Source organism: Nycticebus coucang, chromosome 8 (assembly GCF_027406575.1).
Source record: "Nycticebus coucang isolate mNycCou1 chromosome 8, mNycCou1.pri, whole genome shotgun sequence".
NCBI classification, from domain to species: Eukaryota; Metazoa; Chordata; class Mammalia; order Primates; family Lorisidae; genus Nycticebus; species Nycticebus coucang.
Genome location: NC_069787.1, coordinates 57,267,357 through 57,284,547, shown reverse-complemented (window position 1 = coordinate 57,284,547; position 17,191 = coordinate 57,267,357). Strand labels below are relative to the sequence as shown.

The following is a 17,191-nucleotide window of genomic DNA, read 5'->3' as shown; positions in this document are numbered from 1 at the left end:
CTGAGACAAAAATCACTTAGCATGCAAGCCAGAGGTAGACTAGAGAACCAATTGACAGAGACTTTTATGAGTTCATCTTTAAAATTTAAAAGTGACCTCACTGAATAATAGTTCAACATTTCTTAAAAGAAAGGCAAATCTAGAAAGCTGTCCAAAATTTTTGACGCTACACTAGTTCCACCTACTTGAGAACAAATATAGAAAAAAAGGCAAACTAGTCCATTTATTTTGATGGTGAACGTCTGGTTAGAAAGCATATTGGAATATGTTACAAGACCTGAGGTCCGGGGCAAATTTGTAACAGGGATAAAGTACTGTTGGAGAAAAATGCCTCTAGCATAAATGGGAGTTTTCATTTGGTCTGCCTAGAGTTCTTCGAAGGATGCCGAAAAATTCATCGTAGTTGCCTGCCCTCTAGTGGATATCGGTGTGAGGGGCCAACGGCTATGTCTACTGTGCCCGGCTTAGCAGGGCTATTTAAAATTACTAGGGGTCTGGTACTGAGCAGTTGAAAGGTTCACGTGGGAAAAGACAGCCAGTGGCCAAAGTATCCATTCTTCAGCTTCAATCGCTAGACGCTTGGTTTCCATTATACTTACTGCTCGAGCCTCTCCCTAGTTCCTTAACACTCTAAATAAATAAAATTAGTTCTCCCTGGAGCTCTCTGCGGCTGAACCTTGGCTCTCATTACACGAGGGAACTAAAGCACACCCCTTTAACGGGGAAAGAATTTTGGGAAGTCGCCCTGCGATGACCAGCTCCCGCAAGAAGTGTGAAGAAGCCAGAGCTAGGGTTTGCAAGAGTGTGCGAAGACTCAGGAGGCTTCTCTCGGTGCCCCATTCCCTGGCAGGAACACTGGCGCCTGTCTGCGCTTGTCCCTTCCCTCTGCTGCCCTCGCGTCGCCCGCCGAGATTGTGACGGCCGCCCCGACGGGAGGGGCTTCCCCTGTGGACTTTCCAGAGAGCGCTCAAACGCCTCGGAGACAGCGGCCATGACTGCGCCGGTCCGCTTGGCCCGACTCTGCGGCCGCCTCATGGGAATGAGTGGCCAACACAGGGCGCGGGCGGATGTCCGACTTCTAGCCCAGTGGGTGTGTAGAAACGAAAGAAGGTAACATCCTGGGGGGCAGCGAGAAGCTGCCATTGGACAGGCAGGAGCAGGTTGGACCGCCAAACCCACGCGCCGTCCTACCGGGCAGCTCAGTTTCCAAACTAAGCCCAAGCGGGGGCCGAAGGCTCTGCCTCATTTCATTTCCGTCTTTCCCGCCCGTGAGTGCTAATGCGCATGCGCACGCGCCTCTCGCAGCGGAAGTAGTAGCGACAAAGCTCGGTGCACGGCGGGCCCGGGAGTGCGAGGTGCACTGGGGCGGCCGGTGGCGGGGAGGGGCGGAGCGCAGGAGGCGGAGGTGGGAGTAGATCAGCGCGGTCGCGCCGAGCCGGCGGGGCCGAGCGTGACGGGCCCCCTTACCTCCACTCTTTTCCCCTCCCCGCCTGCCCGCCTGCTCACTACTTCTCACGACGAGAGCAGGCTCCCACTTTGCGCCGCCGCATCGCGAGCAGCTCTTTTTCGCCCGAAGCGCGCGGGGCGCCCCCGCGAGCTTTGCGGGTGAGTCCCCGCAGCCTGGAGGAGGGGGTTGTCTAGATCTTTTAGTGGGTACCTGTATTACCTTCAACCCCCATTTCCAGAAACTTCCACATCCCGAAGAAAGGGAGCTTCCAGGGATACCCTAGCTGGGGGGCGTCTCTAGGGCGCCGCCCCGCTGGCGTGAGGTGGGGACGTTGCGGGCAGCGGAGAGGGCGGATGCGGGTCTGGGCGCTCCCGAGGTGGCAGCTGGGTGGGGGACTCCCTCCTAAGCCTTTCTCTCGTCAGCGCCGCTTCTCCTGGTTTCTCTTGCAGATGCTGCTGCTAGGGGTGGTGGGAGCAGCCGTGGGACGCGTGGCCGGGAGCGGGGGTGACAGCCTAGGATTCCGGGGGCTTCTCTTCCTTGTCCTCCTCCTCTCTCTAGTCCTCCGCGGCTGACACTAAAGACTTTGTAGCCATCAACCCGAGTGCAGTTTCGATGGAAAATGAAGGTAAAGGCCCCTGGCACACGGGTTGCAACGCGGAGTTGAGGGTGTGGTGGTTTGTTTTTAAGTTGTCTTTTTCCCCACCTTTTTATTTTAGTGATTTTATTTTATTTTATTTTGCATGTGAAGTCTCCAAAGATTTGCTTGCTTAGGGTATCCAGCTTTTATTTTGGTGACATGGGGCATTTCAGGGATTAAGGTTCTGTGGGTGACTGAGCTTGATTCTGCTTTTCTGAGAAATTCCTGGTTTCTTTATCTTAGGAGATGGAAGGGAAGTTTTCATTTCTGATAGCTTCTATGCATGTGAAATGAAAGCTTTTTGAAAGGAATCACCCTGGGCCTTAGGGGAAGTGGAAAGGGAGACAAGGGGATGTAATGCATCTTTATTTATTTACATATCAAGCCTTGATAAGGTGTATGACTAGGTTAATTTGTAAGAAACAATATGATTTTTTATTATCTCTAGCTGTGGGGAAAAAGCTCATTGTTTCTCAGTTACAAAAATGCCCTGAATTTAATGAAATATTATGAAGCCATTTTCTTAAAGTTCCGCCCTATTTCAAAATATCATTTAGGAGGTTAACAGTGGAACCTGTTTGTCCACCGTACACTTTGGACGCATTAGATCGTCATTCACATGTTACTTGAGTCCTTTGTCCTTATTAAAATATTTAATGCTTTTAACTACATAGCACCGATATATTATTTTAAAACTATTGAACAATTCAATAAATTATTATTTTTTCCTTCTGAAACAACCACACATATTCTTTGGACTATCTTGGCTTGTGTGCAGCCTTTTCTTTTTTTCTTCTACCTGTACCTAAGCTACGAGATGCTAAAAGATTTTTAACAAATTAGATTTTCTTCTTGTACTGTTTGGTTTTTAAAATTTGTATCTGGTACAAATGGGCTGCAATTGAGCTTGCTGGCTGCTTCTAATTTGTTTTTCCATTGTTGAGAATGTAAAATAGATGTTTTTAAATAGATGTTTCTGATAGATGCAGTAATATTCTCTTTTGCTGTCTGAGACTTCAGGAATATAAATCATGCCTCATATGATGAGAGGCATGATTATATTGCCCACTTTTACTCTAGATGTAGATGGATAATTGGTGGAAGACATTTTCTGAAATTCTTAAGTGTAACTGCAGAGGAGTTTACACTGTCTAATTGGGTCTTGAAAAGCATTTGAAACCAGTGGGTTTTGTTCAGTGGAATGGAAAATCACTTTTCTAAGCCCTTTATTCTCTTACAGATTTAAGAAAGACAAATCTGTTCTGTACATGAGGCAATATTGAGGGCATTCATACCTGTAAAACTTAATATATGTTTGTGAACTTGTTTTCAAAATGTTACCAGATTTAAGAGAGTAGACTATATAGTAGGTAAATTTTTACATGTTGCTTTGGTTTCTTGTGCTCTGAGGAAAAAGTGCATTAGTAATAATGCTGATTCTGATTATCTCCTAAGGTGGGAGGGGGGTGGTTGTGACATGGAAGGATAGGCATAGTGCATGCTGTATCTGAGTGTGTCTGTATCTTATGGCCAAATATGAATGATGTGGCCTCAAAGTAAAATGTTACAGAGTTCTTAAAAACGTGTGAGGTTTTCTGCCCCACTATTGACCATCTAGAGATTTTTGTCAATTCTTAACTACTGTCACATTTTTATCCTGTTTTCATATTTAAAATTCTTTAAGAACCTTTCATAGAGTCCAGAAATTTTCAACAGCCTATGACTGTCTTCAAATGTATGGATGATATCTTTACCTTTTTATAGTTCACCTGCCTTTTATGTATCTTCCTTTGACATGGTATAGTATTAACAGTTTAGAGGTGTGGAATAAAAATGGATTCAAATCTTTTCTTGAATCACATGTCTTATATTGCACCACTTACAGCGTGTGATTTTAGGCAAATTACTTCACCTTTTTGAGACTCTATTTTCTCATCTATAAAGTAGAATTGATGGTTTAGGTTACAGAGTTAAGAGGATTAAATGAAAAACTCTATGTTGATTCTCTGGGGAGGTAGGAAGGTTGTGGAGCCAGGCAACCTGATTTGAATACTGGTTCCCACTTGGCATTATTTGGCCTTCTGCAAATTATTAAAGCTTTCTGTTCTTTAATTTCTTCATCTATAAAGAAAGGATAATGATAGAACCTACTCATGAGGTTGTTGTAAACATTTAGAATGGTATCTAGCATGTAGTAAGTGCTCAATAAATCTGAATTGTAAATGGAGTCGCCGTATGTTTGCACACTAATAATGCCACCTGGCATTAATTTTGTCATAACAGTTGAATGTTGGGAAGGGGAACAGTAGTGGCCAAAATGTTTTGTATGAAGTTGTCATTGTTAGTTAAGGAATGATCACAGTTAAGTAAGGAATAGAGTGTTAGTGCTTTAAGCCTACGTAAAAAGTTAGAGCTCTGAGAGGAAGCCAGGGGTCAGCTTGGAAAAGGACAGGCTTGGATTTGAATCCCTGCAGGTAATTTTTGCCTCTCCTGAAAATGCTTCTAAGTTTTCTCATCTGTTAATAGGATAATTAATGCTCTATTGGATGATTCCTTTGAGTAATGAGTGAAGCTTGGTATGCAAAGTGATCAGAACTATGGTTGAAGCACAGTTAGCTTACTGGAATGTTTGAATGCTGCTGCTCTTCCCCAGTAACATAATCTTCCAGTAAGTGTGCGGATAATTTATAGCTCTAGGTGTGAACAATGTGGAATTGATAGTGGCTCTAGAGCATTGGCATGCAGATTAGGTAGTCTGCCAAGTTTGCTATGGTTTTGGGAGTAGAAAATGGCTTCATCCATGTGGTTCCCTTCAGCAATGGTGGTATTTTCTTTGGCACTTATGTTTTGATTCTTCTGGACCTTTTCCCCAGGGTCCACTTACATTTTCCCAGCAAAGCTTCACAAAAGCAGCTACAGTTTTTAGCTGTAGATTCTAGGATGCTCCATGAATACTTCATGCCAATCTCTAGGAACATTTGAAGTGTAGATTTCATGGAATTTCAGGCACTGGTCCTCGATATCCATTTGTAAATTAGGATTTTATCCAGATTATTTAGAATTCTTTTTTACATGTTTATCACAAATATAAATCATTTAGGAATCTGGGATATAAATGAGTTTTCCAATTTTAAGAAATTGTTCATGTTTTATCTATGGAATAAATTTGGCTTTTCCCATTAAAGTGTAAATTCAGTGCACATGAAACTAATACTGCCTTAAGTTTTTGACTAGAGATGTAACAGTCTTCAGGATTTTCAGATGTGGCTAATTTAAGATTGTAGGCAAAGCTAATAGGTCTGGAAAATAATCTCCCAATCTCTTTTGCCTGGCATTAAAAAAATTATTTGTATTCACACTTAAAAAAAAATAGTTTCTCATTCAATTTTAAATTGTTAATCATCTAGAACTGTCTATATTTTCTATATTGTGTTAGGGTAGTTGGAGAAGCTATGGGGAGAAAGATGATTTCCTTTTCTGTATTGCATTTCTTTTACTGGAAATAGGAAACCAAATTACGAAAATATTTTGTATTCTTAATTGTGGAAAATGTAGTTTGTTTCATTTGCATTTTTGTCAATAAAATGATATTCTTAATTAGTGCTGTGAAAAAGAGTTGAAACTAAAAGAGATCGTGTGTGTGACAGCATTTTATAAACTCCGGTAATTTAAGCCAGAGGAAGGATGCTGCAGACATTATCTGTAAGCAGTAGCCTTCAACAACTAAATCCTAAATACTTGATTTGTCTTAATGTTTTTATCATTCATTTAAAGTCAGCAGAATTCATCTCTGTTAACTGAAGCATTATGAAACAAAACAGTTTCCTAATGAACACACCCCTGGGGCCCAAGGCTGATTTTCTTTTCAGATCTGGTTAACCTTGATCTGTTTTACTAGGTTAAAATTTTTTTTTTTAAAGGTGGAAAGAACAGCAGCGTTTGATGGAAATGTTAATTACTAATAGTCTACTGTTGACTGGAAGCCTTAATTGTGAAAAAACTTGATGAGCACATATTTTGTATATGTATTAATACAGTGTTCTTACAATAAAATAAGCTATGAAAAAGAATGTAATTGAGAAACGCATGAAAAGAGATACATTTATTCATTATATGAACTTGATCTTCATTCTCATTGTCTTCATGTTTAGTCGGCTGACAAGGAGATTGGAAAAGAAAGGGTTGATCTTGCTGTCTCATGGGTGGCATAGGAAGAAGAAAATTCAAGGGAAAGTGGACTTACATATGTTAAACTCTTGGTGTTTAAGGGTCAACTGTCTGTTTTCTGGCTTTAAATTGCTGTTGATAAACAAATTTTAGGATTAAATGTAAATTACACAAATTGTGTTAAATTAGGTTAGCTTTGGCTGAACGTGTAATGTATTTAGAAAAAGTTTAAATGAAATGTTAAAAAAGCTATCTTAGGACGTAGACAGAAGGACAGTAATGCCCAGGGTCAGAAGCATTTTCTTAAGACTTTTGTAACTGGGCATCTGATTGAATTTGAGTTTATGCTTTTTAAATTGTTTCCAGCTAGAGGTATTAGAGAATGTATGAATTGGAATCTTATTATACCTGTTAATTTTAATTGTTTGCTGAACTAACGGTCTTTTGATTTGACATTTGGTCATTTCATAATTGTGCTGACCTAAACTTGTGAACCCCCTAGAAGAAAATAAAGCAGTTAAGCATGCCATTCCTTATTCTTTTAGAAAGCTCTGAGATATTAAAGCATCTTGGTAGAAATTATTTCTTTTGTTTGTTTGTTTTGAGACAGAGTCTTTCTCTGTCACCCAGGCTGGAGTGCCGTGGCGTCAACAAAGCTTACTACAATCTCAAACCCTCCTGGGTTGAAGCAGTCCTCCTGGCACATGCCACCATGCCCAGTTACTTTAATTTTTATTTTTTATAGAGACAGGATTTTGCTATGTTGCTGAGGTTGGTCTCGAACTCGTGGCCTCAAGTGATCCTCCTTCCTCAGCCTCCCTAAGTGCTGGAAATATAGGTGTGAACCACTGTGGCTGTCCTCCATCTATTTATTTACTTAAAACAAATAGCCTGGTGGAATTGGAATAGCTATGGGACTCTAAATACTAAATATACCTATTTGCCACCCTGCTCTTTTGTTTGATGTTTACCCCTTTATAGCAAAACTCTAATAACCAAAGTGGAAATAATTAGGCTGTCAGTCATACTTTTTTTGAACATTGTGTTTTTAAAAATGCAAAGTGTGAATTAAAAGTTTTTATTAGATTGTGAATTTCGGAAATTTATCTTGGTTATGATTTTCTGAAGTTTAAAAAGTATAAAGCATTTCCTAAGGACCATTTGCTACAATAAAATTCTCTGACTAAGGGCAAGATTAAAATCCAGATCCTGGATTTTCACTTATCTGAAATTAGAGCCTTTTTCATATGTAGCATAAATAAGTCTTTTGATGCTGATTTTACTCAGGTATGTTATATGTATATCCCCTTGTATGCACTTATTTCTCTAGATTTTGTTTTGCCATCTATTTTAATTAGTGTTTCTCTAGAAGAATGTTTTACCTACTTTCATCTGGATTTCTGTATCAATGAAGGCGGAAATACTAGTTGTTTGAAGCTTTGAAGGACTTTCTTCGGAAGTCCTATCTTACTCTGTTGAGTGTCAATTCTACATTCCCTTGGAACAGGCAAAAGAGGTTCATGGCACAAGTGCCAAAAATAGCATACAAGTAACTTTGTAATAGCATGAAAACCAGTCTTCCTTTTCTTAATGCTTGTCAAGACTACTATTTACTGAGAGTTAACGTCTTGGTCATGAAACTATTGTCTATGATCCCAGATGGAAAATTCTAGCTTCCTTTTCCTCTTTCTGGTCCCCATAAAAAGATGTGGTCTTTGCAGACTATTCTCTGAGGTGTGCCAGCCAGGCAGGCATTGGTAGTTATTATATCTTGACATACACCCCTAATTCATGTGAGGGATCAAGGGAGATTAGTTTCTTCTAACAGAAAAACATTGGGGGATTGGCTTTTATGTATGTTACTGATGGGAATGCAGAGTAGGGATGGATGAGAGATACTTTACTCCTGTGAAAAACCATCAGGACTTGGGCAATGATTAGATACAGGGAATGAAGGGGAAAGTTGAGTCAGAAATAATAGAAGATGTCAAGCTGGCGTAGGTGGGTGAGTGGAGGTGACCCTTACTATGGTTGGCCAAAGGGGAATATGTAGAAGGTCAGACTGTCATGGTGTGAGTCTCAGGGCTGTGTAAGGAGAGAAGTTTTAAATGAAACACTAGGGTTCACGGTGACCTCTTGAGGGCAGAAACCTTCAAGTTGTCCCTTCAGCAGAGTGGCACATTCCCACTGTCAACTGAATGACAAATTACCTCCCTCTAACTCAGTGGTTCTCATCTAGGGGTGATTTTGCACTCCAACTGACACTTGGCTGTGTCTCCATACATTTTTTTGGTTGTCACAACTCAAGCGATGCTATTGGCTATCAGTGAATAGGGATCAGGGATGGTGGTAAACATACCATCCCTCCCCAAAGAATTATCTGGACCCAAATGTCAGTGGTCCCAAGACTGTTTTAACCCAAGGCAGGGAAGTTAAGTTGGTCTCCTTACTTGTAAAGAGATGATGACTCTACTTTAGGTTTGTTAGGATTGGATAGGGTAGAATGTGTACAAGTACTTGGTGTGAAAGAGATGCTCAGCATATGTGAATTTCCCTTACCTTAGTTGATGAATGGATTTAGGGCAATTACTTTTGGGCACTGATGTTTTAACTTCTAATTTCTGAGAGATGAGTGGGATGCTCAGGAGACCTAGTAGCTTTATAATCTTATACTTTCCTCAAGATTTTATCAAATTAAGATTTGGATTCTACTTTGGTTTAGGTTTTTAGTATTTCATGATTTCGTGGGGCTTTTTGCCAGTAGGAAAAACTGTTGAAAGCTGGAATAAAAGTTTTAGCTACTAATCAATGAAATTAAACTTTCAGTTTTACTTTTTTGCCTATACATTTTAAGTAGTATCTGTTCCTCTCAGAACTCTTATAATTTGAAAACAATTTTATCGTTCTTTGAAGTCAAGACTGAAATGTTCTGAATTATTTTTGTAAGATGCCAAACCTCCTGTATCTGTAATGTCCTTTTTCTTTTTATCCATTTACAAAATTCAATGTAGACACTTTCCTCTCAGTGTTTAATGTCTACTTGTGTGTACATAGTTGTGTGGCATTCCCATTTTTAGTGAGGCACTGGAAATCCCTTGCTACTGTCTCTTTTCCTTTTATAGAAAAAGAAGTTTACTCTTCCTAAGCCTGTATTTTCCCCATCAGTAGGATGGAATTAATATACCTACAGATAAAGGCGCTTGAGTTTAATAACCTATTTATTAGACTTTTACCAATCTATCTTTTATTAATTGTAGGTGGAATTTAGGAATATTTTGCCTGTTTTTCTTTTTTTGTTTTTTTGGAGTCTTTAGTGACAAGGTCTCGGTCACCCAGGCTGGAGTGCTGTGGTGGGATCATAGCTCACTAAATCTCAACCTCTGGGCCTAAGTTATGCTCCCCAGTAGCTAGGACTACAGGTGGACACCGCCACACCCAGCTAATTTTTTTTTTTTTTTTTTTTTACTTTTGGAGAGATGGGGTCTCTGTTGCTTAGGCTGTTTCATTGAATATAATAGTTGGTTTAAAAAATTAACTTTTGAGGAAAACCACTTAAAATGGAAAGTAAGTAATATAGTACATTGTGTGACAGCAAAGAATTTCTCATTTAACTTAAATCCATGGAATTGTGTGATGGTAGCTTTTGATGATACTAAATTATACCTGACTCTGAGTTGCTTTTAAAGGTTTACATGGCTCTCCATTGTACCTGTAGCCATTTGGATCAGTAAGCACAGGGTATGTGGGATACCACAATGTTTTTAATTTCATAAGGGTTTAGTTTGCTATACCTGTGAAATAAGCTAACCAATTAATTGCTTTATGAAATGAATGTCTTTGGACATATAAAAGAGATACTGGGAGAAGATAGGAAGAAATATACCATTAGTTACTATGGTTAAATACTAGGCTAGCCGCATAGAACTCAGGGAAAGCGATATCACTACCAGAGGACCTCAGTTATCTTTACTGCTTTTCTTCTTTCCATGTTACTAGTAAAATAACCCAAAGCTTTGAAAACCAATATTCACATGTTTAGTGCAGGTAACAATAGAATGGACGGTTTTAAAAAGTGTATAGATTCTATGAAACTCCCCTTCCCCTTCTTATAGCAAATTTCTCTCAGAACCTAGAATAATTTATACAAACTGATAAATCAGCAAATGAAGTATTATGCCCACTTTTTTTTTGTTTTGTTTTGTTTTTTGAGACAGAGTCTCACTTTGATGCCTTGGTAGTTTGCTGTGGCGATATAGCTCACTGCAACCTTAAACTCTTGGGCACAAGTGATTCTCTTGCCTTTCTTAGCCTCCTGAGTAGCTGAGACAGGCACCTGCCACAACGCCTGGTTATATTTAAAGATGGACTCTTGCTCTTGCTCAGGCTGGTCTTGAACTCATGAGCTCAAGCAATCCTAGAGTGATAGGATTACAGGCGTGAGCCACCGCACCCGGCCCTGTTGTGCCCACATTTTTTAACTTAATGATCAAAAAATGCCACATTCTTTCCAGAGTGGCATTATAATTCAGGTGTAATTGTTTAACTGTTGGATCCAGTTACAGATGAAAGATATGCGTTACAGAGGTTCCTCTAAATCTTTTATTTTTATTTATTTATTTTTTGAAACAGAGTCTTACTCTGTGCCCTGGGTGGAGTGCTATGGCATCCTAGCTCATAGCAACCTTAAACTCTTGGGCTCAAGAGAGCCTACTGCCTCAGCCTCACCAGGGTGGTGGGTGTCTCACTTTTGCTCAGGCTGGTCTTGAACTCCTGAGCTCATTTGATCCACATTCCTCATCTCCCAGAGTGTTAGGACTACAAGAGTGAGCCACCGTGCCTAGTATTCTCAAATATTTTAAAGTTTTTAACTGAAATAAATTTAGGGTGACATAAAAGGTACAAAAATAGTACTTAGAGTTCTTTGATATCCTTTGATAGGATATACTTAGAGTTCTTTGATATCCAGTTTTTCTTAATGTTAATGTCTATATAACCATAGTGTAATTATCAAAATCAGGAAATTTCACATCTATAAATTATTATATTTCTGGTCTAGGGTCCAATTCAGCATCCTTCTTTACATTTAATTATGATTGTCTTAGTCTCCTCCCATCTGTTCTCTAGTTTTTTTTTTTTTTTTGGTCTTTATGATCTTGATCCTTTTGAAGAGTACTGGTAGGTTGTTTTTAGAATGTCCCTCAATTTGGGATTGTCAGATGTTTACTTATGATTATTAGTATGTCTTGTGACTGGTGAAGTTAATGTGATTATGTGGTTAGGATAGTGACTGCCACATTTCTCCATTGTAAAGTTACTTTTCCCCCTTTGTAATTAATAATGCTACTTTAACTGTAGTATAAAAATAATTTCTTTACAATTGATACCTTTAGTGGGGAGGTACTGCAAATATTATATGTCTTATACTTTCTATGGGCCAGTTTTTGCATCTGTCAGTGGATCTTACTACAGCAGTTACAGCTATGGTATCTGCTTACTGATAATTTTCTATTCTCTTCCTTCTTCCTATATTTATTAATTGAAATTCTGTTATTAAGGAAGTACTATCTCTTGTCCTTAGTGTATTGCTCACTTATTTACATGGATGTTTAGTTTGCTTTATGGATTGAAATAAAGCAAACATTGTTACAACTTTGGTTATTGAAATCATTTTCACATTTGTTTCTGTGTCCTTTCTGTGTTGCTCCCATGTTTTGTGAGTAGTAATTTACTTTCTGGTACCAGATGCTGTAGGTACATTTTGTATTTTTTCTGCTTGGACCACCATGCAATCAAACATTTTTCAAAGAAGCTGTCTCCAATACCATTTATTGGAGAATGGTATCTAGAAACCAAGATCTGAGTGCCGGGTGTGCTCCATGCTCCTGGAGCTGCTTCTAGGTCATCCCAGTAGATAGAGCTAGCAATATACTTATGGGAACATGCACATACACAAATACAGACGGTGCCAAAAAATGTACAGATTTTAAGAGATGTTATCTATTACTTTTCGAAGTTGAGTTGAAGTTACCATTATTGGTTGAGTGTACCTAGACATGCTACACATACCCATTTTATCTCCAGTTCTTACACTTTTGGGGAGTGATCAGTTTTACTTCCAATAAGATCACAAAAAGTTTGTATACATTTTTGTGACATCCCTGTATTGTTGTTTCCATATCTATCCATCTGTGGATATAAACTAAAAACTGTAACTGAATTCTGATAGTTCCAGTTCCAGTCCCTCACCATGGGGCTTATTTTTTTTTTATTTAGTCTTTCCTCTATTCAAGCCTTTTCTCTTCCTTGTTACTTCCTTTTCCAAAGGTGAGAAACCTGGTTGTCATCTATAGTATGTTGACTGACTTACTCAATCCTAGCGCACACACAGGAAAGTAGTTGCAGAATTACTCATTACCCTGTGAGAAACATACTACTTATTTATTTATTTTTCCTTTAAAAACTTTTAATAAATTTCAGGTGTACAAGTATAATTCCATTACATGTATTATTTGTTATACAGAATATTTTGTTTAGTGGTGAAGTCTGGGCTCCATCAACTGAATAGTGGAGAAACATTTTAACTAGAGTATGATATTTGTCTTTAGCTTTATAATAAGTACATAGGCAAATTTTGTTTTCTAAAGTTTCTTGGGTTCATTTTTACTTACTTCTCTGTATTTACTCATTTGTAATAAAAGGTTCATTTGTTACTGTTTGTATGCTCCCACATCCTGTTAGATTTTAATTATTTCTTTAATCTTTTTGAAGAAATTGCTGATCGTATCACTTCTTCATCTGTCTGCAATGAAGATTCGTTCTTAAAAGGACTAGATTTGCTTGAAGTTGGTACAACTGTAATTGATTCTCCTGAGAGCAGTTAAGTTGAAAGGAGCTCTGCTTTGGCAGTCATTTTCTTGGGCTTGCTTGCGTAGTTACTTATTTACAGCTCTCATTTCCACATCTTCTTCACTTGGGAATTTATATCAGCTGTGGTCTCATAATTGTCACTACTTGAAATTAGCTCCTTGACTAAATTGTACTTGTTTTGGATGCATAGTTTAGACCCAGTGTCACCTGTAGGCTGAATACTAATTCTCATATTGCTGTGGTAACTTATAAATTCTTTTGCCACCTTCTGTCTTTTACTGTTTTTTTTTTTTTTGAGATATAATTCACTTACCATAAAATTCACCCTGAAGCGTACAATTCAGCAGTTTTTAGTATATTCACAAAGTTGTATACTGATCTAATTTCAGAGTATTTTTGTTGCTTCAAAAAGAAAAAAAAATTTTTTTTTTTGCAGTCACTTCCCATTGTCTCCAGTCCCTATCCCCTGTCACAACCACTAATCCACTTCGTCTGTGGATTTGCCTGTTCTGGGAATTTCATTAAATGGAACCATACAATATGTGACCTTCTGTGTCTGGCTTCTTTCACTTTTTGTGGCAGAATCATTGCATTCTATAAATATACCACATTGTGTTTATTCATTCTTCAGTTGATGGACACTTGAGTTTCTACATTTTGGCAGTTATAAATAATAATAGATTAATAAAGTTTGAGCATTTAGAGGGCTTAAAATTCAGGTGTGGTGTGTAGCCCAGAATTTGTATTTCTTTGAACTTACTTTACTTTGAAGTTTTTAGATTACCTGATTAAATACAGTTAAGGAAGAGGGCTTTTAGAGTTAAACATTGGTTCACTTTCTTGCTCTACCACTTCTAGTACTAGTTTTGCTAGTTACTTTTCATCTTGGGCAAATTGCTTCCTTAATCTTTAATTTCCTCATCTTTAAGATAGGAAAAATCATCCCCCTTCAAAGGGTTTTCTGAGGGTTATATGAAGTCATAGAAATAAAACATTCAACATCAGCATGCAGCAGTTTAAACTGTAAACCTGTTCTTGACCTCTTCCTTCTCTTAAAACTAGACTTCTCATACCTATTACCCTTCCTCTAGCTGCTACTCTGGTAACATTTATAAACTACTTGCATGTTAAAAGTCTTAAGTTTTAGACTTTTCTTTCAAAGTCAAAGCTTAAAAATAATATAAATGCCATATTTTTTCCATATCATAGTTTATCATTTTAAATGAAAGTGCCTGTGAAAATTTCATAGCTAGACATTTTTGTTCTTATAGAGTTTAAGATAAAACTATATAGTTTTATAATAAAAAATGCATTCAAATAACTTAATTACTTTTTGGCCACTTTGTGTTCAATAGTATTATTTTCGTGTGTCTTTGATTATAGGTTAATAAAAGGTTTAGAGGTTGAAGCAAGGAATTAAAAATACAGATGTGAATTACAGATCAAGTAATATAAACTGTGTTATACAAGTAGTTATTTAGGAGTGAATAACTTGCTTGTCTAAGATTTTGATTGCCCTTCTCTTTTACCTTTCACCTTCCTTCCCGAAAGTTTGAGCATGAGAATGTGAGGAACATGGATTTCTATAGATAGAGGACCAATAATTTATGAACAAGTATGAGAACCATTTGTGTGTATTTCGCATTTGTTATAATGCAGAGCAAATAGAACATTAGCACTTAAGTGAAAGTAGTTGGATCACTGAATCTTTGGCTCTTAGTTTGGATGACAAGCCCTCTTTCCCCACCCCACCCCAGTATAGACCAGTAAAGAAAAGTTTAAATATGAACTTAATGAGATTAATTCATAATTAAGGGATGTATAGTTTTTGTTTAAGGGCCTTAGTGGTAGTTGAAACAGTTTGGTTAATTTGATTTTTCATTTATCCTTTAACAGTTCCCGAGTACCAACTGTGTGCCAGGCATGGTCAGTGCTGGTTTACGTGACCTGAAGTTCTTGGTAGCTATTAAGTTTACTGTGTACATGAGGGAAGAACATGTGTATGGAGGAGCTGTGATAGCTAAGTCTGGGACAGTTGCTGAGAGATTCACAGAAAAGCTGATAGAAGCAATGAGGCTGGAAAGCTTGATGTGCAAGCTGGACCTGGTCCTTTTCTCCTGCAGGCATTTTAGGCAGGGCGACTAGGTGGTAGACATACCCCAAATAGACCACTTAAGAGTACTGTGGTTTTGGACTTTATATTTAGCCATTTATTTTTAGCATTAAGGCATTCTGAGTCAATCTAAATCCAACTGACACTAAAAAATAAGTTATGTATCTTAATAATAGGGGATTAACCATCCTTTTATGCAGAGGCCAACATTATTAGGACATGTAGGCACAATTTGTGACAAATAGCCAAATATTTAAGTATAGCTAATAAATAGGATTCTTATGGTCTTCTATTATATAATTTCTTTTCGAGATACTCATGGAATGTGAATGTTTAAAAAGAGGTAAGAACTGATTATTTTCCTTAGGGGATAGGCTCAGAATAAAATGTGGTAGAATTAAAGCTTAAACTTACATTTTTAAATTTTTTTCTTTTCAAAACCATTGTAAATTACTGTTGTAGGAGTTTCTTTTGTCTTGAGAGGGAAACAGCTGGTATCAGTGCAGCCAGAATTCAATTGCCTAATTAATGAAGTAGAGGATTGTCTGAATTGCTGATGTCTTATATTTCCCTGTAACTTGACCCTTCAGTCCAAAAACCACAAAAGAGGTCTTTTCTTGCCTGCTTTTCTTATTCATTTGGGGGATGGGTTTTTCTTAATTAGCTTTTGTTTATCAGTTTGTAATGACTGAATTAATTTCTCTGATCGTTCTTTGAAGCAGTTAAGGTCATTGGTTAGCAGAAACAAAGTATAGATCAGGGGTCCTCAGACTTTTTAAACAGGGGGCCAGTTCACTGTCCCTCAGACCCTTAGAGGTCCAGACTATAGTTTAAAAAAACAAACCATGAACAAATTCCTATGCACATTGCACATATCTTATTTTGAAGTAAAAAAACAAAATGGGAACAAATACAATATTTAAAATGAAGAACAAATAAAGTTAAATCAAAAAACTTACCAGTGTAGTATTTCAATGGGAACTATGGGCCTGCTTTTGGCTAATGAGATGGTCAATGTCCGGTTCCATATTTGTCACTGCTAGTGGTAACGAGTGATGCAAGTGTGCATCAGTTAGTCTAGATGTGGTTGGAGATTTCAGATGTTTCATTCTGGAAAAAGTCTGTTCACAGACATAAGTGCTGCCAAAGATGGTTGGCATTTTGAATGCATGGTTCCTGAGATTAGGGTATGTCTCAAAGAGGGGAGAGATGCAAAGAAATTAGGAAGGCTGCTTGACTTGAATGCGTCTTTCAGAGAGTCACAATTCTGCAGTTCAGCCATTTCCATTTGGTAAATTGTATCCACATTTTCAGTGTCAATAGAAAATGGGTTACAGAAAAGCTGTATGTCCTGTTCATGGAGATGAAGCTCTTTAAATCTAAATTGGAACTCCTTTTGCAACTTTTCCAGTGAATCTACACGTTTTGTTTGGGAATGCAACCAATAGTTTTTCCGCTAACAGATTTTGAGTTGTGGGGAGATGGCAGAAATTTTCCTCCTTCACTTGTTTGATGAGGAGGCCTAATTTTACTTCAAGTGCTTTCACATGTGATTGCATATCACAGATGAGCTTCCCCTTTCCTTGAAGTTGCACACTGAAACTGTTGAGTAGCTCTGTTACATCTGTCAGAAAGGCAAGATGCCATTTCCATTCTGCATCATTGAGCTCTGGTACTTCTTTGTTTTTTGAAAGCAGAAAAGCTGTAATCTGTGGAAGTAAGTCATAGAAATGTTTCAAAACTCTCCCTCGACTCAGCCAATGGACTTCTGTGTGGTATAGAACATCTTCATAGGCAACATTTAGCTCAGACAGAAATTCCTAAAATTGTCTGTGGTTTAGTGCATTAGCTCTAATGAAGTTAACACAAGATACCACAATTTTCATGGCAGAGTCCCATTTCAGTGCTTTACTACACAGCACTTGTTGGTGGATGAGGCAGTGTATGGCTATTGGATGAG

General features: G+C 38.1%; 1 protein-coding gene across 7 annotated transcripts in view; it reads left to right on the top strand.

The window, feature by feature from the left end:
• The window catches only part of ATP2C1 (ATPase secretory pathway Ca2+ transporting 1), a 178,366-nt gene that overhangs the window by 44,252 nt on the left and 116,923 nt on the right, over window positions 1-17,191 (top strand). For 3 of the 7 annotated variants that reach the window (XM_053598480.1, XM_053598478.1, XM_053598481.1), the window contains exons 1-2: window positions 1,471-1,605; window positions 1,897-2,072. The exons of 2 other annotated variants lie outside the window; for them this stretch is intronic. In XM_053598480.1, the coding sequence (XP_053454455.1) occupies window positions 2,067-2,072 (6 nt within the window). In that variant the 5' untranslated portion in view covers window positions 1,471-1,605; window positions 1,897-2,066. Of the gene's footprint in view, window positions 1-1,327; window positions 1,606-1,896; window positions 2,073-17,191 lie in introns of those variants that run through there. 2 more of the 7 variants (XM_053598479.1, XM_053598482.1) reach the window with 2 other exon arrangements.